The sequence below is a fragment of the Ochotona princeps genome, chromosome 15, assembly GCF_030435755.1.
Source record: "Ochotona princeps isolate mOchPri1 chromosome 15, mOchPri1.hap1, whole genome shotgun sequence".
In the NCBI taxonomy this organism is placed as follows: domain Eukaryota; kingdom Metazoa; phylum Chordata; class Mammalia; order Lagomorpha; family Ochotonidae; genus Ochotona; species Ochotona princeps.
The window spans coordinates 16,352,207-16,377,531 of NC_080846.1; the positions used below are offsets into that span (position 1 = coordinate 16,352,207).

The 25,325-nt window shown below is 49.8% G+C and overlaps 1 protein-coding gene and 1 non-coding gene across 2 annotated transcripts; one reads left to right on the plus strand and one right to left on the minus strand.

Annotated features, from left to right (window-relative positions):
* The first annotated feature begins 567 nt into the window (after positions 1–567).
* On the plus strand, positions 568–649 carry TRNAS-CGA (transfer RNA serine (anticodon CGA)). Its single transcript has one exon. It is a non-coding gene; the product is annotated as a tRNA-Ser (tRNA).
* Positions 650–10,961: 10,312 nt separating this feature from the next.
* On the minus strand, positions 10,962–24,843 carry RNF41 (ring finger protein 41). Its single transcript, XM_058673377.1, has 7 exons — positions 24,657–24,843; positions 22,268–22,452; positions 17,769–17,881; positions 13,739–14,010; positions 12,831–12,966; positions 12,324–12,427; positions 10,962–11,641 (listed from the first exon to the last, which is right to left on the minus strand). Exons 3-7 carry the CDS (start codon positions 17,856–17,858, stop codon positions 11,290–11,292), a joined length of 954 nt encoding a protein of 317 aa, XP_058529360.1. The 5' UTR covers positions 17,859–17,881; positions 22,268–22,452; positions 24,657–24,843; the 3' UTR covers positions 10,962–11,289.
* Between the last annotated feature and the right edge of the window lie 482 nt (positions 24,844–25,325).

The window sequence follows — 25,325 nt, forward strand, 5'->3', positions numbered from 1 at the left end:
AGCGGCTGCTTCCCGGAGGGGGCGCCATTCCTCACAAGTTGCTCTTGACCCGCCAGCCCAGCCTCTGTCGTTGCCCCGGGACCCTTCCCTCTCATCACCCCGGGAGGAGCGCCCCAACCCGCCGCCTGGAGGGCCCTCCTCTCACACGTTCCTAGCCCCGCCGAGGAACCCCTAATCCCCGAGTTTCCTCCTTTTCTTCCAAATCCAGGGAATCCCCTTTTAAGCTTTAACCGAGTCTCTCTCAGCCTCGCGCCTCGTCCTGCCCGGTACCCATTCAGCCCTCACTTCCTAATCTGAGAAGCCCCAGCCTCCGTCCCTGGGACCCCAGTCCCCTTTCCTCAACGCTTCCTCCACAGGCCTCGCCATCGCCTTCCTTGTCTCTGTGCGCTCCTTGAGGCCCTAACTCTTCTCTAGCCTCTCCGGACCACTCGGTCCTCCCGCTCTTGTCGGAGCGGCGTGGAGGGGGCGGTAAGGGGAGAGGGGTGGGAGGCCCGGGGTGCGCGCGGGCTTCCGGGCGCCGCGGCGCGGACCCCTCCTGTAAGCACGCGGCGATGTACAGTTCTGGGAGTCACGGTGGCCGAGTGGTTAAGGCGTTGGACTCGAAATCCAATGGGGTTTCCCCGCACAGGTTCGAATCCTGTTCGTGACGGCTGCATTTTTTCCTTCCTCTGGGTGACATGAAAAAAGGAACCCCGGTCTCTGAGTCTCTCCTGCATTTCCCCTTTCTGTTTCAAGAGGGACGCTGCAGAGGGCTCCCTCCACCCAACGGAGATGTGGGAGGGGCGGTGGGGGTGATGTGCGGAAGCGGGATTAGACACAACGCCGCCCCCCCCCCTTACTGGTGCAGTTTGGAGTGCGGGATTTGTTCTTTTGAGGGTCTAGCAGAGGGATGTGGTGAAACAAGGGTTTTCTTTGGGACTGTGAGTGCCTGGTGTGCAATGAAAAGCCGAACCCCAAAGTTTTCAAACAGAGGAAGCATCTGCATTTCCTTGTGCTGTATTCGTCAGGTATTCCAGGGCTAGGTAAAAACCTGGGACACACCCAGCACACCCACCCGGAGCCAGGGATTCTGAGGGGATTCTCAGACCTCTTTCCCCCTGGCTCTTCCTGACTTCTCAGGAGTTATAGAGAAGACCTAGGGTGCCCTTTCTGTGCTTTATTGCACAGCGGCATCTTCCAATAGGCTCCGAGAGATCAGAGGTCACATGAGCTGTCTGCACAGGCCTCCCTTCTACTCGCCCTGTGCCATGCTCTCGCTACTGCCCCCTGCCCTTCATTCTTGCCAGTTTCCTACAGTTTCCAAGGCTGTTTGTTGTTTAAGAGAGATGGGGCTGACTTTGTGGCATGATGTGTTAAGCCACCACCAGCAACAGCATCCTATATCTGCATTCTATGCTGGCAACTTGCATGTGGGTGCCAGCTTGGATCCTGCTCCCGGCCAATGCACCTAAAAAAGCACTAAAGGAAGGCCAACTACTTGGGCCCCTGCACCTACATGGGAGACCCGAAGGAAGTTCCTGGCGCCTGGCTTGAACCTGACTCAGATCCTGCCCATGTGGCCATTTGGGGAGCAAACCAAAGAATGGAAGATCTCTCTTATCTCCACCCTAGTCCATGATCCACATGGGCATGCATTCTTCTCAACTACGTAAACATCATCAATAATAAAATAAATTTATTTTTTAAATAAATCTTCATCGCCCTCTCTGTAACTTTGCTTTTATAATAAATAATAAAAAACTGCACCATGACTCGGTGGCTAAATCCTCTCCTTGTGAGAGCACTAGGATCCCATATGGGCATTTGCTCGTCTCCTGGCTGCTCCACTTTCCATCCAGCTCCCTGCTTGTGACCTGGGAAAGCAATATAGGATGGCCCAAAGCCTTGGGACCCTGAACCCACATGGGAGACCTGGAAGAAGTTCCTGCCTACAGATCTGTTCAGCTCCAGCTGTTGGGGCCACTTGGAAGTGAACCAGTGGATGGAAAAAATCATTCTCTCTGCCTCTCGGTCCTTCTGTAAATGTGATCTGCCTTTCCAATGAAAATAAATAAATCTTTTTTTTTTTTCTTTAATAATAGAGGCAGGCAGCGTTCCCTACCACTGGTTCAAATTGGATTCAGGAGCTAGAACCAGTAATGAAGCCAGGTATCTGGGGAGTAAACCAGCAGTAGACAACAGATCTTTATCCCTCTTTCTTTTATTTATTATTTTTCTATTTTTATTGCAGAGGAATATTTTTAGAGAGAAGGAAATACAGGGAGAAAGATCTGTCCACTGGTTCATTCCCCAAGTGGCCGCAATGGTGGAAGCTGAGCTTCTTCCAGGTCTCCCATGCAGGTGCAGGTCCCAAGTTCCTGGGCCATCCTTGACTACCTTCCCAGGCCACAGGCAGGTAGTTGGATGGGAAGTGGAACAGCTAGAACATGAATCAGTGCCCATATGGTATCTGGCATGAGTAAGACAAGGATTTAGCAACTAGGCTATTGCACTGGGACCATTCTCTGCCTTTCTAATTCAACCGAAACAGTTGCTTATGTCTCAGGAGTGAGTTCAGGCTAGGCTCAGCACATGGGGCTTTCATTCTGGAGGAGGTGATACCTGTGGGGCTACTCTACAATGAGCCCCTTGCAGGACTTGACCTCAAACTCCCACAAACACTCCACTCTTCCCTCACCATTCACATAGTCACTGCATTCCATCCACATGCATTCTTTTAGTTCCTGAAACAGCTATTTGGCCTTGCTCCTGCTAGTCTCTGCCTAAAAGAATGTTTCTCAGGCCAGCACTGTAGCCTAGAGGCTAAAGTCCTTGTCTTGCATGCACCAGGATCCCATATGGGCACCGATTCTAATTCCAGCAGCTCCACTTCCCATCCAGCTCCCTGCTTGTGGCCTGGGAGAGCAGTCAAGGACAGCCCAAAGCTTTGGGACCCTGCACCCATGTGGGAGACCCGGAAGAGGTTCCTGGTTCCTGGCTTCTGATCGGCGCAGCATTGGCCATTGCGCTCACTTGGGGAGTGAATCATCAGACGGAAGATCTTCCTCTCTGTCTCTCTTCTCTGTATATCTGACTTTGTAATAAAAATAAATAAATCTTTTAAAAAAACCCAATTGTTATATACATATGGTTAAATAATCAGAATATGGGGTCAGTGTTGTGGCATACAAATAAAGATGCCACTTGCAGCACAGGCATTCTTTTTTTTTTATGGTTTTATTTTTGTTTATTTTCATATCACAGACATCTTGTATGGGCACTTGTTTAAATCTTGGCTGCTCCACTTCTGATCCAGCTCACTGCTAATGTGCCTGGGCTTAGGAAAGTAATGAAGGATAGATAGCTCAACTGCTTGAGCCCCTGGATCCATGTGGGAGACCTGAAAGAAACTCTTGGCTCCTGGTTTTAGACCAGCCAGCTTTGGCCATTGCGGCTATCTGGAAAGTGAACTAGAGAATAGAAGATTTTCTCTGTTTAACTTTGCCTTTCAAATAAATAAATACATTTAAAAGGAAAAATAAAAAAAAAAAATGGACTGCCATTTTCTTGGAAAAAAGCACTGTGTTTTTCTTCTTTGTCTCTTTCTCAAGGCCTTCTACATAGACTTAATCGGACAAAACACTAACAACGCGGCTTCCTTACAAATCCTGTTTTGTGCATGCGTTCATATTTAACTATATTGAACGCCAAGACCAAGCTGGCCAGCAGAGGGCAGCCAACAACTGTACTGCAAAGAAAAAGAGGCACCACCGTTTACAAAATGGAGGATCTGGGCAGAGTGGGAATATGGCAATTTGCTTCAGTTGAAACTCTATGGGGGTTTGTGATCTAGGGGGCCTGTTAGAAGCCAATTCTTCAAAAGTTTGTGTACAATTTCAAGTTCCTACCATTCTCAGAACCTACTCTGATTCAGTATCTACACACTTGTCCCCAACAAATGTTCCTTTTTCCTGTTGCCTCTCTTTCCGGGATCTTCCCTTTTCCCAGCCTTTCTTGCCTAGTTACACCCACCCATTCGCGCACTCTAGTTCCCAAGACAGTATTGGTTTTGCTCATTTTCCATGAAGTTACCTTCTTTTTTTTTTTTTTTTTTAAGATTTGTTAATTGTTATTACCAAGTCAGATACACAGAAAGGAGGAGAGACAGAGGAAGATCTTCCGTCCGCTGGCTCACTCCCCAAGTGACCCCAACGCAGGTGCAGGGTCCCAAGGCTTTGTGCCGTCCTCGACTGCTTTCCCAGGCCACAAACAGGGAGCTGGAAGGGAAGTGGAACTGCTCGCGTTCAAGCCAAGGACTTTAGCCGCTAGGTCACGCTGCCGGGCCCAAGAACATTCTTTAAATATCCTCCCTTAACACTGTTAGTAACAAGGCTCCTATTCCACTGCGACAATCCTTCACCTATTCAGAGGAAAGCCCTGTATCGGATATTTTCAGATCACCACACTGTTGTGCCTTTCCTTCTTTCAACTAAACGTATACTTTTCTGCATACAGCTCTGTATACCTTAATGCCTTGTCATCCAATTTCTGCCTCCTAAATTTGTGTGACATTAATAGAAAACATTGCACAAGTATAGTAATTTCTCAATCTCTGTCTTTTGCCACATATGACATCTTTGGGTTCTTATTGGCCTCTAGGCACTGTACTTTTTTCTTTCAAAGATTTATTTATTTTTATTGGAAAGTCAGTATTACAGAGAGGAGGAGAAACAGAGAGGAACATCTTCCATCCAATGATTCACTCTCCAAGCGGTCGTGACACCCTGAGGTGACCTGATCCGAAGCCAGGAACCAGGAACTTCCTTCAGGTATCCCACGCAGGAGACCCAAGGCTTTGGGCCGTCTTCCACTGCTTTCCCAGGCCACAAGCAGGGAGCTGGAGGGGAAGTGGAGCTGCCGGGATTAGAACCAGTGCTCATATGGGATCCCGGTGCATTCAAGGTGAGGACTTTAGCCGCTGGCTAGGCCACGCCGCTGGGCCCAAAAAATAAATAAATCTTAAAAAAAAAAAAAAAAGAAGGGTTGAAAAACATGGCCATTTGGGAAGTGAATCAGTGGATGGAAGGTCCATCTGATCTATCTTTCTCCCTATAAATCTGCCTTTCCAATAAAAATAAATTAATGTTTAAAAAAAAAAAAGTTGCAGTCAGGACCAGAGCTGGTATTCAAATCCAGGCACGCTGATGCACGAACTGCTTTAACTGCTCCACCAAATGCTCCACGGCTACTTTTAATCAAACATCATCAGTGGATCTGGTCTGGATTTCAACCACACTTGTTTCAGTGATATTGTCATGGCTCAAAATATTTTTGGAACTCCTTCAAGCTGGTTTATGAGCCACAACTTAAATGATTCACTGATTCAAAATTCCTTGTAGGAAACCAGCCAGCTTTGTCATGTATCTTGTCCAGCTCTGGATTACTTCTGGAATCCCCCAAAATCTTATTTTTTACTTTGTTTCCTCCCATCCTGTTTGCATGCATTCCTAGAATTTCCTCATTCCCTCTGGCCATTGACTCCCTCCCCAAACCCATTGCCATTAAGCCACAGCCCCACATTTCCATGACCTGGCTGCACAGATCTATCCAGTATTCCCAAATTAGCTCATTATTCACCACAGAAACTGGCTCATCCTCTGTTCCCGATTCAGGTAAGGGCACTGCATCACCCACACACCCCAGAAACTCTCGAGGCTTATGACTCATCTTGGGTCCCTTGCCCTTTGTTTACGTGCAGTGCTCAGAGCTCAGGCTCTGGATCGACTTTCTGGGTTCAAATACCTGTTCTGAAAGTCAATCCTGTGGATTTTGTCCTCTACTTCTGTTTCTCCACACAGGAAATGGAGTTATTACTACTAGTGCCTCTTTTTTTTTTTAATGATTTATTCATTTTATTACAGTCAGATATACACAGAGGAGGAGAGACAGAGAGGAAGATCCTCCGTCCGATGATTCACTCCCCAAGTGAGCCGCAACTGGCCGGTGCGCGCCGATCCGAAGCCAGGAACCTGGAACCTCTTCCGGGTCTCCCACGCGGGTGCAGTGTCCCAATGCATTGGGCCATCCTCGACTGCTTTCCCAGGCCACAAGCCGGGAGCTGGATGGGAAGTGGAGCTGCCGGGATAAGAACCGGCGCCCATATGGGATGCCGGGGCGTCCAAGGCGAGGACTTTAGCCGCTAGGCCATGCTGCCGGGCCCTAGTGCCTCTTTTTTTAAAAAGACTTGTTTATTTTTATTGCAAAGTCAGATATACAGAGGAGGAGAAACATCTGCTGTTTTCTGATTTACTTCCCAAGTGATCACAACAGCCAGTACTGAGCCAATCCGAAGCCAGGAGCCAGGAACCTCCTCCAGGTCTCCCATGCAGGTGCAGGGTTCCAAGGCTTTGGGCTGTTCTTAACTGATTTCTCAAGCCACAAACAGGGAGCTGGATGGGAAATGGAGCTGCTGGGTTTAGAACCTATGCGCATTTGGGATCCACTTTTAAGAGCGCTTTAGCTGCTAGGCCATCATTCTGGTTTCCTTTTTTTTTTTTTTTTTTTTTAACTTATTAAGCTTTATTTTTATTGGAAATTCAGATTTACAAAGAGGAAGAGGCAGAGAGGTCTTCTGCTGATTCACTCCCCAGGTGACCCCAACAGCCCGAGCCGAGCTGACCTGAAGCCAGGAGCTAGGAGCTTTTTCCATGTCTCATACATGGGTGCAGGGTACTACAGCTTTGGTCTGTCCTCGACTGATTAACCAGGCCACAAGCAGGGAGATGGAAGAGGGACCCCAACGCGTGCAAGGCAATGACTTTAGCCACTAGGCTACTGCACCAGACCCAGTTGCTCCACTTCTGATTCAACTCCCCACTAACGCACCTGGGAAAGCAGTAGAAAATGCCCAAGTGCTTGAGCTCCTACACCCACAAGGGAAAGAAGTTCCTGGGGTCTGGTTTTGGTCTGGCATACCTGCAGCCATTGTGGCCATTTGTGGAACGAACCAGCAGAAGACCTCTCTGCCTCTTCCCCTTTGTCTTTCAAATAAAATCCTTTCTAAAGAAAGTTTTATTTATTTTCATTACAAAGTCAGATACACAGAGAGGAAGATCTTCCATCCGATGATTCACTCCCCAAGTGACCGCAACGGCCAATGCTACGTCGATCCGAAGACAGGAACCAGGAACCTCTTCTAGGTCTCCCACATGGGTGCAGGCTCCCAAGGCTTTGGGCAGTCCTCCACTGCTTTCCCAGGCCACAAGCAGGGAGCTGGATGGGAAGTGGAGCTGCCAGGATTAGAACTGGCACCATATGGGATCCCGGGTGCGTTCAAGGCGAAGACTTTAGCCGCTAGGCCACGCTGCCGGGACCAATAAAATCCTTTTTAAAAGGAAGTGTTTGGATTTTTCAAATATACATCCTGAAAAAGTAACCAATTTTGATCTATTCCCTTCTCCAATTCTCCTGATCAAATAGTTAGAGTGGATTTACACCATTTTTCCTTAAAGGATTCAATACTTTAAGCTTTGTGGTAACTTACTAGTGCTATCCTAAGGAGAAGCAGCCATGAACCCTATCAGTGTTTAACTTATTTAATTGGAAATTCAGACTTAGAGAGACGGAGAGACAGAGATGTCCATCTGCTAGTTCACTCCCCAAGTGGCAAAACAGCTCGTCGGAGCTGAGCCGTTCTGAAGCCAAGAGCTAGAAGCTTCTTCCAGATCTCCCACACAGGTGCAGGGTCCCAAGGTTTGGGCTGTGCTCAACTGCTCTCCCAGGTCAGAAGCAGGGAGCTGGATGGGAAGTGGAACAGCCGGGATTAGAACTGGTGTTTATATGGCATCCCAGTGTGTGCAAGGCAAGGACTTTAGCCACTATGATACTGAGCTTGGGCCACTATCAGTGGTTTTATCTTCCTCTCATGTATTGCTAGGAAACCTACCTAGCACATCTAACATACTTTATGATCCAATCATCGCCATCAAGGAAGTTGTTCTCGGGAGGCAGGTGACTTTTTTCCATCTGCTGGCTCACTCCCCAAATGGTCCCATTGGCCAGAGTTGAGCTAATCTGAAGCCCAAGAGCCAGGGGCTTCTTCCAGGTCTCCCATGCAGGTGCAGGATCCCCAATGTTTTGGGCCATTCTGTTTTTTCCCAAGTCACAAGCAAGGAGCTAAGCAGGAAATGGACATGAACTGACACCAACGTGTGATCCCAGCGCTTGCAAGATGAGGATTTAGCCATTGAGCCATCATGCCGAGCCCAGCAGGTGACATTTTGCTCTACAATCCTCACATCCCTACCCTGGTGGCTCCTTGCAGATTTAGTCCCACAAATCAAATCTACCCCGAAAACAAGATTTGGCATATTCATGACATTCAGAAAGGATGAACAATAAATAAAATCAATCTTTTAAAAAAATGAGCAGAGGTGATATGCACCCTAGCATATGAGATGCCAGGTTAGGACAGCCAAGCCTAGCATCAAGACTGCAGGGTTGGCAACTGCCCTACTTCCCTGCTGATGCAGATCCCGCAGGCAGCAGTGCTGGGTCAAACAGCTGGGTTCCTGCACAGACTCCCGGCTCCAGCCACAGCCGAGCCCTGCTGACCACAGGTATTTAGACAGTGAACCACATGATGGGAACCCTCTCTTGGTATGTCTTAAAACAACAGAGCAAACAGCAGGCTGCCATTCTACAGGAGTCTCCTGGAGCAGGTGCTAGCATCACAAGATGGCCTTTCTCTTGCATACTGTGGTGTGCTCGTTGCTATGTTTTAAACTTTGTTATTTCTATAATCACACCTTGTGTGAGTGCATAGGGTCCCCTCCAATCTACCAGAGAATAAAGAGCTATTTAATTTCCATCACGTAAATTAGAAATAGTCAACAAATTTCAGACAGTACTGGGGAAAGGGGAGAAGGGGTTGGCAGGTGCTCACAAGAGCTTCCTCCAGGTAAGACAAAAGCAGCAGTTTGTCTCAGGTGCCCTTTTCACAATTTCTTGGGTTAGGAGACACTGGGGGTTGGAAGGTCCCTGGCTACCCATGGACTCCAAATTCCAATGTAAAGGTTTATGGCAGGACAAGGGGGAAAGGGCCATGTGCATTTCCTGTGAAAGGTGTCCCCTCTTTCCTGGAACACCCAGGGAAGATGTGGAGTTTAGGGTAAAAGCAAAACCAGGAAATCACAATTATAATCCCTGGAGGGCAAGCTCTGGCTGCTCCAGAACAGGGATGGGGCGGGGTGGGGGGAAAGGACATGAGGGCACACTAGTCCCAGACTCCTCCTGGAACAGGTGAACCATAGGAAACAGATTACAGAGCTAGAACCAAGCAAGGTGGTGGTGGTGGTGGGAGGCCGGGGGTTGGGGCGACAGGAAGGCCAAGGCGGAGGAGAAACTTCCATAACCAGGGCAAGTGCGATGGTCAATGAAGAACTTAGAGCTGAGAAAAAGGTTTATTAGTGCAGTCAACACCATGGAACGGCACATACAAGACTACTGGAGATCTGCAGGGACACTGCAAGGGGAGGGAGGCCCTAACGGAGTTTCCTGGCTCCAAGTGAGGAGAGTGAAAGGACGCGGGCCTTGGCAGGGGCAGAGTGGAACGAAATAATGTAGTAATCGGACTAGTATAGCAGCGTCTCCAAATTCCTGAGCACGATGTCCTGGAGTGGAAACACTTGTCTGTTCTCCATTTGACTCTCAAGCTGTCTCCCACCACCCCAATCGCAGGGGAGCCAGGATCCCCCTACCCAGATCCACAGGAAGCTGGTCTGGATAAGAAAAGCCACTACATGGCAGGGAGATGCAGTCTCTGGTCCCTTCCACCTGCATATTCAAATAGCCATGGTCCCTCCCCTTACACTGTGCTCTGCTAGTCACCCTAGGAATCCAGAAGTGCTCCCAGTAGCTGCAGTGGTCCTCCGAGAGGCAGGAGTGAAGCAGAATGCAGCATTTACCTACAGACATGAAGATCATTTCTACCCCATTTGCCCAGTGAAGCTTAGAACCCACATAACATAGCTCCAAGGAAGCTGCCTTTGAAATTAATACTCTACATCCAGTTTTACAGCTAGACCCCAGAGGGGCTGGGAACAGGTTTCTGCAGAGGGCACAGGCATCAAAGCTGGGCTGTCAAGTCCCCTGTGGGAGTGGAGGAAGGGCCTCAGCTCTGAGGTGTTCCAAGGGCTAGGGGTGAGCAACCCAGGACTCCTTTGGTTCTTTTCTATACGGAAGCCAAAGGCTGTGCTGAAAAGGAAAAAGACCGAACAGACTGCATCGCTGCCCCACCCTATCCAGCATCCCCATGACAGGGACAGCAAAAGAAGTTTCAAGCTTTGTTGATTTTTTTTTTCCTTTTTTCCTTTCTATATATATATAAAAAAGTAAATAAATTAAATTGCCAACAATGTGGCTAGGCTAGAAAGTGGTGTAGCCATGATCAGGCCATTCAGAAAAAAAAAAAAAAGGAAAGAAGGTAGGGAAAGGTTTGTAAAATATGAAATACAAACAAACAATGGCCAAAAGGAATTATTAAAATAACGAACTACACTCACAAGGCTGGAAGGGGTTTATGCAACTCACAGCCCAGCCACATTACTTCTGCAAAAGCCAGGGGGCAGCTTCTGGTTGAGCATACATACCCAGATACGCCCGAGTCCTGCCCCAACCCTGCTGTCCCCTAGTCATGACAAAGTGTAGCAAAGAAGAGCTCATCTAGAAATGTTTAGCACTGCAGCCTACCTGCCTGCAGGCTTAGCAGGCTGGGCAGGCGTGGGCTTGGCACAGAGGTCCCATCTGCCCCTCAGGGCCACTGGGGAGGCCCAGGACTGGCCTGCTTTTTCCTGGGGTTTCGGCTTCACGCTTGCCGCTTTCTCAGGATGCCTGCTCCCCACACTGCCCTCTGAGTGCTGCTCAGAGCCAACAGGCCTGCTTGCAGATTCCAACTCGAAGGAGAGGGACAATGACAACTCCTCTCCACCTGTTCCTCTAAGGTAAGACAAATCTTTGTGCTTTCAGGAAAGATCTGGAACCAGGAGCCTTGGGCAGAAAAATGGAGGCAGGCAAGCCCCCACCCAGACTGAGGACCTCGACCTCGAAGAGGAGAAATATGGCAGAGGAGGGCATCTGGATCTCCCACCTGAAGGGCGGAGCCCAGTGCCTCCGCACCCTTTGGTGCGCAGGGAGAGGTGTGGCCCCAAGGCAAGCCGCACATTAAGGACAGTGTGGAGGACTCAGGGCCCAGTTGCTGGAGTGATGGGATCTGTTGATCACCACCTCTTCCTGACAGCCTGGCCAGTTCTTCTAGATCTCTTCCACACCGTGTGCAAATATCATGACAAGCCCTGGCTCCTGCACCATGTCATCTCCCATGTGCTGGTTCTCACAGGCCATCACCACCACAGCCTGTTTGCCCGGGATGCGCTTGGCCACGTAGTTCTCGTAGTACCGCCGGTTCATCTGTCTCGTCTCTAGGGTGGCCAGACCCTGGGGCCAGCTCCGCTCATGGGCATTTTCAATCAGCTCGTTGACGATGGAGGCTGGGCAACCACTTTCCACCAGGGAGCGCTTGATGACGGCCTGCAGCACGGCGTCAGGGGTGGAGATCATTCCCCCCCAGCGGGTCACTCTGGCTGGCTGCAGGGAGTTTACCCACCTGTGTGGAGGGGTCAGAAGCGGTTATCCCACATCGCCTCCTTTTCTCCCGACAGGGCTGAGCACCCACTCTGTAGTCAGCCTGACCCTATTCTTCCATCAGTTCAGAAATCCCAAACTTCCCCTGCCTGGTCCCATGAGTGGCCACGTGACAAATTCAGAGTCCATATTCTCCCCTATTATTTTTCTTAAATTTCAATTCTTAGCATGGTGCCTGGCACATACTGAGCCCACAATAAACGCTTGCTGAGTGAAGCAGTGAACCCTTCTGCCTTGTGCCCCTGCAGCACTAACTACCTTACACATAGTAACACACACTTCCTGTTCAGCCACAGCCTCTGGAACTGATAGGAACTTTGACTTCACTGTTAACTCTGCTTGTCTGCACCGATTATCAATCACTTTTCCAGACTAGCACTTAGCCTTCTCACTACCTGAAGCCAAGGGCAGTCTCCTCTATCTTGTCGTGGTCACCCTAGCACTCAGCCTTCTTACAAGACTTTGTGTTGCCAGGTGCTCAGCCACCTCTGGACACACTCTCCCTTTCATCCCCACAGGAATCCTGCAGTGGAGCTGAGGGGTATCCTCCTCTCCTGTGTCCCTGTCCCTTTTCCAGACACCCGTTAAGTACCACCAGCCCAGCCCCTTACTGTCACTCCCACGCCCTTGGGTCTGACACTCACTCTAGGATCTCGTTGTATTCAATTGTCTCCTCCAGGTTCTGAAGGTTGGGGTTGACACTGCGGATTGCACGCATGTATGCCTTCAGCAGCTGGATGTCTCGCTTCTGTTGGAGGCAAGAAGAACCAATGATGACGACTAAGGCAGACAACAGGAAAAACACAAAGTTTCTCCACATATAAGGCAACTGTGAGATCTGAAGAGCAAGCAAGGTCTAAGTTTCAGATGAGGCTAGGGCTCTGTCACACAGTCTCCTGGGTGTTTGGCAATGTGCCTTCCCAGCATGTGATCAAAACTTGAAAACAGATGACACGAGCAGACGCAGATGACCTGAGCACATGAACTCAAGCAAGGAGAGCTCCGATGGGACTCCTTGCTGAGCAGCAGGCTCAGGATCTACCTGCTCACCCAGCTCAAAGCACAGGCCCACGTGGTCTTGAGCCGGCACTGCTGCTCACAGCCAGGCGGTCATTTGCTGGAGGAATGCATCTTGTCTGCCCCGCCCCTACCTGCTCCGCCAGCTGGTGCTTGTGTTCAGCGGATGTCTTCTCCAGTTCAGCAATGCGCGTCTGCTGCTGCTGGACCACGGTGCGCAGGTGCTTGATGCAGTTGTGGTTTGGCAACTCATCTTTGGGCATCTCCAAGCTGCAGTCCAGAGTGGGGAAAGAGCAGAACGGATGCATTCAATGGGGCAATGGTGGTGGTGGTGAGGAACAAATGGTTGATTCTGGGGCATAGGATTGTGGACTGGGCTCCTGCCTGCCCCAAATGGCCATTTCTTTCAGGCTCCCTTCATTTCTCTTCTCCCAATGTTTCATCCTTGCTCCCATTTGCTATCTATTGTATGTGAAGTTTCCCCCTACAGGACTTGGTGGGTTTTTTTTTTCCTAAATTGTCCTCTCATGCCCCTTTCTTATGATGGCCTCCTACAGGGAAAGGGATGGTGTCTTGTCATCTTCCCTTGAGCACAGAGGACAGGAAATAGGTAGGCTAGGAGAGAAAGGACGTGGAGTCTCATCCACCGCCCCATTCTTTTCCAGAGACACTGCCTGGCCACTTAGTCCCTTTGAGAAGCCCTATATTCACAATCCGAGTGATCAACAGTTAATCTAATGTTTCACAACCCACAGAAAGAAAACGTAGGGCAAGAGGAAATAAGAGAAGGCTGGGAATTAAAGCAGCAAATCTGACACAGAAAGTACTGGACTGAAAGGAAGAATACAGTGGACGCATCTTTCATGTTTTCAGAGATTGCGGCATTGCTACTTCCATTCATGAAAGCAACAGCAAAACTATAGCTGGGAAAGCAGTAAGAGAACAAGACTCAGGGAGGGAGCCAGAGAGGTCTACTCAGCTGCTGAGCAGGTGTGCACACTAAGGTCCCCATCTGCTGGGGGCAGAGGGACTGGACTCTCACCCGCAGCCCTGTTCACAGGTCACGGGCCGCTTCGGGTTGTGCTCACAGTCGCTGAGGTGAGACATGAGGTTGTCAAGCCGGACAACAGCACTACAGCCAAACACAGCGTTGTCACAGGCAATCTGCAGCTTTGACAACATGTTCCGCATGATCCGAGGCACTGGGCGCAGGTGGGCTACCGTCACGACACTACGGTCCACCGGACACGTCTGCTGCTGAGAGAACCACTGGGTGATGCAGGCGTTGCAGAAAGCATGCTCGCAATGAGGTGCCTGGAAGGGAGAGTAGGGCATGAGACATCAGCAGGGGCGACGCGCCTGCCACCCACACCTCTGCACAGCCACCATGACCAGAGGTCCCTGGGGCCATACTCAAGTCGAGATCTACTATAGATATAGGGGCAGGCTGAGATGGTTCCTGTGCTGAAGATGATGGACGGGCTGTGCAAGACAAACAAGTACAAAGTTATGTAACAATAGCAGGTATAAATAACATCCAGGACAATAGGAGATGACACAAGACAACCAATTACTAATTATCACCTGGATTGTATAAGTAACAATTGCTCTACCAGTTCCAAGGAGGGCAAGATCTTTCCCGGCCAGGTCAGTTACAGCATGTTTTTACTTCGGGAAAGGTTAGAGTCGCTACAGTTCCTAAAGAACAGTTGGGACTACAAATGCAGAGGAGACAGAAGCAGAGCTTTACTGGCAAAGGTTCTGTTTAACAAACCAGAATTCTCAAAGCTTGGGACCCTGTTCAGAGGGTAAGAGCCCTCTGTGTGTGGGCCCATGTTCTCATTTGAGAGCTGACCTGAGGGGCTGTCCTGAGTCCCGACTGTCCGGCCTATTCTGGGTTTCTGTGGAATCTTTCTTTTCAGTTTCACAAAGGCTGCATTTTAGCCTACTTCCCGAATAAGTAACCTCTGAAATGAAGCCCTCAAGGTGAGAGGACTGCCTGGCCTCGGTGTAGACACCATTTGGCATCCAGCAGGGGACTTGGTGGCACTTAGGAGACAGATGGCAACGACTGAAGGGCTTGAGTGCTCACTATTGCCCCCCAACACACGGTGAAGTGCTAAAGACTTAAAAAAAAAAAAAAAAAGGTGGGGGTTGGGATGGCAGTGCGTTGGTTCAACAGGCAATCCTCCTCCTGCAAGCACTGGTATCCGATATGGACGCCAGTTCACGCTATTTCACGTCCTGGCTGCTCCACTTTGTATCTAGCTGCCTGCTTATGGCCAGGGAAAGAAGAGAAGATGGCCCAAGTCCTTGGGACTTTGCACCCATGTGGGAGACTCAGAAGACTTGAGAAAACTAAGAACTTCCTTCCTTTAAGACATGCAACAAAGACTAAAACACCAGAAGATTTTGTAAGGAAAGCAATCATTCTCAATACTGCTAATCCAACTGTAAGTTTTATTTTTCACTCAAAGCCAGCCTTAATTCTTTTCAAAGTCTTACAGATTAAATCTCACAACACAAAGACACACAAAATCCTACCATTTGTCCATGCCACTCCTTTGTAACTAATCCATCACCTCTCACCTGAATTACTAAACATCCCGTCTAGTTGGCTGCCCTACTTCTATCTTGTCCCTTTATAATCTATTGGACATTTAGCAGCCATGTCATCATTTAAAAACGCAAGCTAGAAGGCTATCACTCCCCTACTTCAAACTTTACAATATTTCCCACTGCAACTGAAATAAATTCCAACTCCCACTTAGGACTCCTAAAACTGCTTGCTGTGACCCTGCATCTCTAGCCTCTCCTCACCTCACACTAGCTCCCTGTAAGCATCCAGGACATTGTGGCTCTTTCTGCTGCTTGATCTCATGCAGATCTTTCCCAACTCGGGACCTCGGCTTGTACTGCTTCCCTTGTCTGAAGTAAATGTTTTTCCTCTAGAGCTTTCTTTTTTTTTAAAACAATTTATTTATTTATTTTTTTCTGTTTGTTTGTTTTTATTTGAAAGGCAGAGTTTAAGAGGTAGGGAAAGAGAGAGAGATCTTCCATCTGCCAGTCCATTCCCTAGATGGCGGCAACAGCAGCACTGGGCAAAGCTGAAGGCAGGAGCATTATCAGGGTCTCCCACGTTGGTGGCAGGGCCAAACACTTGGGACATCCTTTGCTGCTTTCCCGGATGCATTAGCAAGGAAGTGGATCAGAATTAGAGCATCCAGGACTTGATCTGGCCTTCCAAGCCTTGGGAACGTGTCTGGCAACCTGGCACTCTGAAGGTGCTCTCCCAAAAGGAAACTCTGAAAACATGGGTGACTTTCTGATCTAGACCATCACCTCTCCACAACTAACTTCAGACAGACAAGGTCAGGCCCAACGCTGTGGCCTAGCAGCTAAATTCTCGCTTTGAATGTGCTGAGATTCCATATGGGTGCCGGTTCTAATCCCAGCGGCCCCACTTCCCATCCAGCTCCCTGCTTGTGGCCTGGGAAAGCAGTTGAGGATAGCCTTTGGCACCCTGCACCCGTGTGGGAGACCCGCAGGAAGTTCCTGGCTCCTGGCTTTGGACTGGCGCAGCACTGGCCATTGTGGTCACTTGGGGAGTGAATCATCGGATGGAAGATGTTCCTCTCTGTCTCTCCTCTTTCTATATATCTGACTTTGCAATAAAAATAAATAAATCATAAAAAACAAACAAACAAACAAAAAAACATAAAAGGCCTGCCATGGGGAAGGGTCTGCTCCTCTCCCAGCAAGAAGTCCCTTGTGGCAGTAACCTGCAGAGACCTAGCAAGGGGGCAGCCCACACTGGTTACCATCAGCATGCAGCCTGATTTTTACTCAGCTCTGTGTGGTTAGAAACTAGAAAGGATAAACTCAAGAGGCTTAAAGGGAGCCCATGGAATTACACAAGTAGTGAAAAGCGGAGGGGCTGTAAGACTCATCTATTGGTGTCCTGGCTTAGAAACAGGATTATCTCCAGCGGGCCAGGAGTGGCAGAGATCAAGTACTATTTGTAAACTGAGGGCAATAAGGATCCTATTGGATTCTGTCCTGTGACAATAACTGTTTGGGGAGTGTCTTAGTCATTATACTTGCCTGGTAATTAAGAGGCTCACCTTATACTGTCCCAGGAAGACACAGTTGCCTCAGGTCTGGTAAAGCGAGCTGAGAAATGACCTACTAAAGGAGCTAGTTCTCACATAAAAATGCAGAATGTGTGACTGCATCAAAAGATGGCCTTGGGCCTGTCGCAGTAACCTAGTGGCTAAAGTCCTCGACTTGCACGAGCCAGGATCCCACATGGACACTGGTTTGTGTTCCAGTGGCCCTGCTCCACTTCCCATCCAGCTCCCTGCTTGTGGCCTGGGAAAGCAGTCGAGGACAGCTCAAGGTCTTGGGGTCCTCCACCCGTATGAGAGACCCAGAAGTCCCTGGCTCCTGGTTTCTGATAGGTTCAGCTCTGGCAATTGCGGTCACTTGGGGAGTGAATCAGAGGACAGAATATCTTCACATCTCTCCTCCTCTCTCTAATATCTGACTTTCCAATAAAAATAACTAACTAACTAAATAAAAGCCGGCCTTGTCAACAGACTGCAGGCACAGCAGTGGATGCAGTTCTCCTTGCTGCCTGTCAGCCAGAGGGCAGGTTAAATGGGCCTGCAGGGAGATTGGCTATTTACCTGAAGCACTAAATCCAACAAACTGCAGAGAGAACTTCCTTGGAAAGTGCAGAAATAAAAAAAAAAAACATGCAGGAAGAGGGAGCCCACAATCCCCACAGAGACGAAGCTACTAAGCTCTATGAGAAGACAGAAGCACACAGCGGACCATTTGACAGCAGGGAAATCCCTATGGGATCACAGAGGACAATCTGAACCACTAGACTTGTGTGGTATCCAACTCAAGACAGACCTGGAAGGCCCCATTCTTGTGGGAACCACTGGTCTCTGTTCCAAACCCCTACTGGGGTAGGAGAGTAGGGACTTCCCAGGGTTCCTAATTCCTTTAAATATTTCCCACGAGTTACTCTCCTGCTTGCTATCCTAGCAAGGCTGCCAACTCACCTGTACTGGCTCCTCCAAGACTCCACTGCAAATAGGGCAGATAAGGTCTTCGTCAACATCCCCCTGGAAGCGAGTTACATCATACCCCATGTCTCATCACTGAAACCCAGGTCCTGGAAAGAAAAACAGACCAGCAGTTCAGAAACAAACCTAAGAATACAGTAAACATAAACTCAATTTTTAAAAAAGATTTATTCATCTTAATTCCAAAGTCAGATATACAGAGAGGAAGATCTTCCATCTGATGATTCACTCCCCAAGTGACCGCAATGGCTGGAACTGTGCCAATCCGAAGCCAGGATCCAGGAACCTCTTCCAGGTCTTCCACATGGGTGCAGAGTCCCAAGGATTTGGGCCGTCCTCGACTGCTTTCCCAGGCCACAAGCAGAGAGCTGGATGGGAAGCGGAGCTGCCAGGATTAGAACTGGCGCCCATATGGGATCCCGGCGCGTTCAAGGTGAGGACTTTAGCTGCTAGGCCACACCGCCGGGCCCTGGGTGTAATTTTAAAGTCTGGCTGCTCCACTTTTGATCCAGCTCTCTGCTCATGCCCTGGGAAAGCAGAGGATGACGGTCCAATATTTGGGCCCCTGACCCATGTGGAAGACCTGAAAGAAGCTCCTGAATCTTAGCTTCAGACAAGCTCAGCTCCAGTTGTTTTAGCCATTTGGGGAGTGAACTAGCAGATGGATGATTCTCTCTCTGAAACTCCGCCTTTCAAATCAATCAATCAATCAATCATTAAATAAAAGCTGCTGTCTGGGGCACTGGGCCTGGCACAGTAGCCTAGTGGCTAAAGTCTTCGCCTTGCACGTGCCAGGATCCCATATGAGCGCCGGTTCTAATCCCAACAGCCCCACTTTCCATCCAGCTCCCTGCTTGTGGCCTGGGAAGGCAGTTGAGGATGGCTCAAAGCTTTGGGACTCTGCATCCATACGGGAGACCTGGAGGAAGGTCCTAGCTCCTGGCTTCAGATAGCCAGTCATTGTGGCTACTTGGGGAGTGAATCATCAAACGGTAGATCTCCCTCTCTTTGTCTCTGTATATCTGACTTTCCAATAAAAATAAATATATCTAAAAAAAAAAGAGCTAGTATCTGGGATGCATGCAGGACACACACACTTCCCACATGAGAGCCTAGTTCAAGTCCCAGACACTCAATATGCAGGAAGTAATACATGATGGTCCTAGCTGTTTCGGCCTCTGTCATCCAATGAATGACCTTGTATGGAGTTCCTGGCTCTTGACTTCAGCCTGGCCCAGTCCTGCTGTGGTTATCTGGAGAGTAAATTAGGAGATGAAAGGCATCTTTCTCCTCCCTCCCTTTTTCTGCTACTTTGCCTTTTAAATAAACTATTTATTTACTTATTATTATTGGGAAGTCAGATTTGCAGAGAAAGGGAGAGGAGAAAGATCTTCCATTCACTGGTTCATTCCCCAAGTGACCACAAAGGCCAGAGATGAGCCGATCCAAAGCCTGGAACCAGGGTCCTCTTTCTGGTTTCCTAAGCAGGTGCAGGGTCCCAAGATTTTGGGCCATCCTCACCCAACTTTCTAGGTCATAAGCAGGGAAGTGGATGGGAAGAGGAACAGCTGGGACAGAAATGAGCATCTGTATGGCATCCTAGCACATGCAATGCGAGGACTGAGCCACTAGGCTATTGCACTGGGGCAATAAATAAGACAAAAAAAATTCAAGTGACTGGTGTGATAGCCTAACGCCTAAAGTCCTCACCTTGCATGCACCAGGATCCCAGGTGGGCACCAGTTCATGTCTCGGCTGTTCCACTTCCCTTCCAGCTCCCTGCTTGTGTCCCGGTAAAGTGGTGGAGGAGAGCCCAAGGCTTTTGGATCCTGTACCTGTGAGGGAGACCCAGAAGCAGCTCTGGTCTCCTGGCTTTTAGATTTGCTCAGCTCTAGCCATTGTAGCCACTTGGGGAATGAACCAGCAGGTCTAGTCTCCCATGTGGCTAGCAGGAACCCAATTAACTGAGCCATCAGCACTGCCTCCCAAGATATGGATCAGCAGGAAATTGGTCAGCAGTTAGACCAAATACTGAAACTGAACCACTACACTGTAAAAGCCAAAAAGAATTCACTAACTTAAGGGGAGTGATCCAACTGGTTCTACAAGGTTTTATCACCTAAGAATCATTTACTTCTGTACTAGATAAGAACCTTGATGGTCAGTGTGTCCTGGAGTGATGTGTTTAGGGGAATTCTAGGTCTGCTCCATGCTAACAGGAACTCAGTGGTTCCCTTCACCCACAGGGGAGACTCGGATGAAGCTCCTGACTCCTGGCTTCAGTTTGGCCCAGCCCTAGTTCTGAGGTCATTTGCAGAGTGACCCAGAGGACAGAAGCGCTAGAGCTCTCTCCCCCTTTCTGTAACTCTGCCTTTCAAGTAAGTAAAACTTTAAATAAATAAGAATATATATATAATCCACACATAAACGCAAAAACGAAACATCAAAATTTCAAGAGGGGGTGGGAGCTTAACCTAGCATTAAGACGTCCATGTCCAAAGCAGAATACAGTTCAATTTCTGGTTCAGGCTCCTGACTCCAGTTCCTACTGCGAAGCAATGGTGATGACTCAAGTAGTGGGGTTCCTGCCATGTACATGGGAAACACAGTGTATTTACATGTGTACATTTCTATGTTACAGAATAGGATATGGTATTTCACAAGGTATCTGAGGGCCTGGCACAATAGCTCAATGAATACGTCTCACCTTGTAAGTGTCAAGATCCCATATGGGCACTGGTTTGTGTCCTGTCTAATCCAGTTTCCTGCTTGTGGTCTGGGAAAGCAGTATGGGATGGCCCAAAGCCATGGGACCCTGCACCCGCATGGGAGACCTGGAAGAAGCTCCTGGCTCTGAATCAGCTCAGTTCCAGCCATTGTGGCCATGTGGGGAGTGAATTAATGGATGGAAGATATTTCTCTATCTCCCCTTTTCTCTATAAATTTGATCTGCCTTTCCAATAAAAATAGACAAATCTTGTGCCTGGTACCATAGCCTAGCGGCTAAAGTCCTCTCCTTGAATGTGCCAGGATCCCATATGGGCACCGGTTCTAATCCTGGCAGCTCCACTTCCCATCCAGCTTCCTGCTTGTGGCCTGGGAAAGCAGTCGAGGACGGCCCAAGGCTTTGGGATCCTGTACCCGTGTGGTAGACCTGGAGGAGTTTCTGGCTTCTGGCTTTGGATTGGCATAGCACCGGCTGTTGCGGTCACTTGGAGAGTGAATCTTCGGACGGAAGATATTCTTTGTCTCTCCTCCTCTGTGTATATCTGATTTTGTAATAAAAATAAAATACTGACTTTGTAATAAAAATAAAATACTGACTTCGCATAAAAATAATAAATCTTGAGGGAAAAAAAAATCCAGAAACCTCCTCCAGGTCTCCCACGCAGGTGCAGACGGCTTTGGGCCGTCCTCAGCTGCGTTCCCAGGCCACAAGCAGGAAGCTGGATGGGAAGTGGAGCTGCAGGTATTAGAACCGGCGCGCATATGGGATCCTGGGGCATTCAAGGCGAGGACTTTAGCCGCTGGCTACCACGACAGGTCCAATTTATTTATTTTTATTGGAAAGTCCGATCTACAGAGATAAAGAGATACACAAACCTGATCTGTCCATTGGCTCAATGCTTCAGTGCTCCCAAGAACCGGCACTGATTCAATCTGAAGCAAGGAGCCTCTTCCAGGTCTCCCATGCGGATGCAGGGTACCAAGGCTTTGGGCCACCCTCTACTTTTTCCCAGGTCATAAGCAAGGAGTTGGATGGGAATTGGAGCTGCCAGGATACGAACCGGCACCCATATAGGATGCAAGGTGAGGATTTAGCCACTGAGTCATTCCGCTGAGTCCACTTGGGCTTCTTTGAGTGTGCATGTACAGCAGTATAAACCACATACACTCATGCAGACATGTATCTGTGCTAGGAGAAACCATTCAAATCCATGATTTATATTTTTGAGTCCAGGTATGCTGCCAGAACTTCCCAAAGTACCATGATGAAAGATCAAGTGCTAGACTCTTTCTTCCATTGTGTCTCTCCCCTCTGTTTCCTGCCTACACAAAGAGGCAAAAGACAGAGCATACTCCAGCTCCATTGCCATCAACCACCACATACCCAGGGAAAGAGCCACACAGCCTTCAAGTCTAAACCGACACGATTTATAGGAACTTCAGCCTAGACAAGAAATCAGGTGGCAAGCGATCTCACAGGTGTCTCTATAATACTTTACCGTTTTTTTTTTCTCCAAGATTTTATTTGAAAGGCAGAGTTATAGAGAGGGGGACAGACTGATCTTCCGTCTGCCAGTTCATTCTCTAAAAGGTCACAACGGGCAGGGATCAGCCTTGGCAATAAAAATAAATAAATCTTAAAAAAAAAAAAAGAAAGAAGTATTAGGAACCAGGTTTATCAGGGGCAGAGGATCCCTAGCTGGCAGAGGGCTGACAAGCGGAATGGCTCCCAAACCCAAGTCCCTTACCTTCCACGTGTCCGGGGGCAGATGCCCTGCTCACCGGGCTCCGACCCCCTGCTGCCACCACTCCGTGATACTGGGGAGGTGTGCCAAGTAACCCATCTTGTTGGCTACTGTCCGACTTTGTCCTCCTTCCTGGTGACAAGCCCCATGGCCAGAGGGATGGACGTGATGCCACACACGGGAGCACCCTATTCATAGAACAAGGAGAGATGTGAGTCAGGAGGGCTCCCTGTACATGGTTGTGAGACTGGATGGACCAGGCGCTGGCAGTTAGCCGGCTGGCGAGCAAACAGCGACACCAAGGCCTGCAGGCTTCAGTGCTGAGTGCTCTGGCTGCTGAGTGCGGTTGCAGGCTCAGGAAGTTACCCGCCGGGACCAGAAACTGCAAACACAACTGGCAGAGCACAGAACAGCAGCAAGGAAGGGAAAAGGAGATGCTGCAGGTGGAAAGAATATTCTCTTTGGCATACACACAAAATGAGTAACAGGAGTGACCCAGAACCTGTTGCTCCCCAATACCCAGACCCACACGTTACACACAGTGGCACACTTTCATGTTTTCTAAAGGATCTCAAATAAAAACAATTTTGCTCTTACCCTTCAAAGTGAAAATACTATTTCCTAAACACGTGCTAAAGAATGTCAGTACAGACATAACTTTTTTTTTTCAGGTTATTTATTTTGAAAGGCAGAGGGTGAGGAGGAAGGTAGAGAAAGTTATCTTTGCTTCCACTGGTTCGCTCCCCAAATGTCTGCACCAGCCAGGATTGGGGCAGGTTGAAGACAGGAGCCCCTGTCTCCAACCTGTTTTCCCATGTGGGTGGTGGGGGCCCAGTACTTTAACCAGCATCTTCTGCCACTTATCCAGGCTTATCAGCACAGAGCTGGAGGGGAAGGAGGGAAATATTTGGGACTCAAACTGTCATACAGAAGGCCAGTAGGTCCAGAATGCAACACCAGTCTTCTACACACTAGGGCACAACACTTTCAGACAAATCCTGTTTCTCAACATACAGGCACATACACCTGAACCCCAAGAAATACTTCCAGGAGTCAGTGCTGTTGGCTACACTCAGTCTCCTCCCGGTGACAGAAAGCAAAGAGGCATGCACATTGGGAAAAAACAATCCTTCTGGAAGACCCCACTGGTCAGAACAAAAACAGGGCTTTCACCTGAGCAGAGGGTCAGTAGTGAGGAAAAGCAGCCAGGTAACCCTACTGTAGTTCTTAATACCTCCAACTGCCCAGCAGGGAAAAAGCCACCTGCCCTCCACCTTATTTATTGTCAGGCAAATCAAATGAGACAATGTGTGAATACTGCTACCCTCCGGTAGGGTATCACCACACAAATGGAAGACTACTGAAGGCTGGGGCAGGAACCAGCTGAAACAGATTTCTTTTGCTTTTTTTTTTTTGTGCCTGGAAACTGAGTCAACGGGACGACACCGGGTCATAACGCTAATGCATCACTTCTTTACCCCACCAGCCAGCCCACCCCAATGCTATCTGGGGGAGACCAGCAGCCAGCGCCCCAACAGCCCCTAAAAACCCAGGGCACCTGAAAGGGCAAACACTGTCGCCGCTCAGTCTCAGCCAATACTGGCCTCACGCACAACCAGCCTGGTTTGCTAGCAGCTGAAACGAAGTCGGCTTTTTAACGGGGAATGTCCACAGCCCTTCTCGGCTCTCCGCTCCTCCTGGCCACCCCCCTCCCCTTCTCTTCCCACCTCCCCCACTCAATTTTCCCTGCGTCCCGTTTTCCGGGTGTGTGAAGCCTGTGAAGAGGGGGGCCGGGCTGCAAAGCGCTGGCAAGGATGTGAGGAATGTGAAATTCCTTCATGGCGGGGTGGGAGGGGAAAGAGGAACGGAAAAGGAACCAAAGGGGAAAAGACGAAGGCTGCCAAACACAAGGCATGGGAGAGGAGCCAAGCATGGCGCTTCCAGAGCGGACGGTCAGGTTCCGCCGTCCCTTTTGGAGCTCGGGCTGGCCCCCCCGAGAGGGAAGCTTCCGCCATCCCCTCCAGACCCACCACTGGCCAGTTAAACCCCCGCTGCTCCCCCACTGCCCCCGTCCTATGGCCGGCCCAGGCCTTCTCCAGCGAAGCTCGAGGTCCTCCCTCGCCCCTCCCTCAGGCCCTGCACACCTCCCGGCTCGCCTACTCCAAGAACCTTTTCCTAGAGTCCCTCTCTCTCTTTCCCAAACTCCAACTCCTTCTCGGGGCCGCTTCCAGCCTCCATTTCTCATTTCATTCCCATTCTTTCCACCCCCGAACCCCGGTATCTCGAACCCTCGCGCACCCCCCACTTCCATACCCCTGAGACATCACCCCCCTCCCCTCCCACACCCTTCTTTTTTTTTAAAGAGGGAAGCCCGCGCAGGCGCAGTACGCACCGCCCTGGAAGCGGAGTCTGGACTCTCCGCAGGCCCGGCCTGACTGGAACTGAGGCCGCAGCGGGCCACGGCGCAGCCCCGGGTGCCTGGCCCCAGCCTTTCCCCAGAGGGAAAGGGGAAGGAGGTGGGAAGAAGGATCCGACCACTCGTCGATGTCTCAGACTGAGCCTTTGCCCGGCCCACCGCTGCTACGCAACCTGCCGGAAGCTCGTCACCAAACTCCGCCTCCTGGCTGGCCTCAGACGGAGACCGAGGGAGGCCGCGAGCAGCCAACGAGGAGGTACGCGGGCGAGGCCGGCCTCCGCTCTAGGCCGGAAGTCTTGGTGATCCCAGCCGGGACTAGCTAGCCTTTCGGGAGGGAGAACTCTATGTTCTTTCCCCCAGGGCTGATGGCAGTCCCGGGACGCGGCGCTCGGGCCGGTCCCTCGGAGCGGGGGCGGGGAGACCTGAGCCTCCCTGTGTTCCCAGAGCCGCGGGCGGCCTCCTGTGCCTCCTGACCCCGTGACTCAGAGCCCTGGGAAGGGACGCTGCCTCGAGCCGGCCGTTGGCGGGGAGCGGGGCGTGTCCGACCGCAAGGCTTTGATCTGGGCTGCGCCGTCGATAATCCTCCTCGCTGGCTGCCGCAGCCCTGCTGTGTGTCCACGGTGGGTGGGGGATCCCTTGAAGACA

What these genes read in the sequence shown, in the direction of transcription:
- RNF41 (XM_058673377.1), bottom strand. Translation starts at nt 17,858, where the DNA reads ATGGGGTATGATGTAACTCGCTTCCAGGGGGATGTTGACGAAGACCTT. An exon ending in AGCACCAGCTGGCGGAGCAG is followed by an intron (nt 12,428 to 12,830) that starts GTAGGGGCGGGG and finishes TGCCTCCAACAG; the next exon opens with AAGCGAGACATCCAGCTGCT. An exon ending in GAATACAACGAGATCCTAGA is followed by an intron (nt 11,642 to 12,323) that starts GTGAGTGTCAGA and finishes CCCTCCACACAG; the next exon opens with GTGGGTAAACTCCCTGCAGC.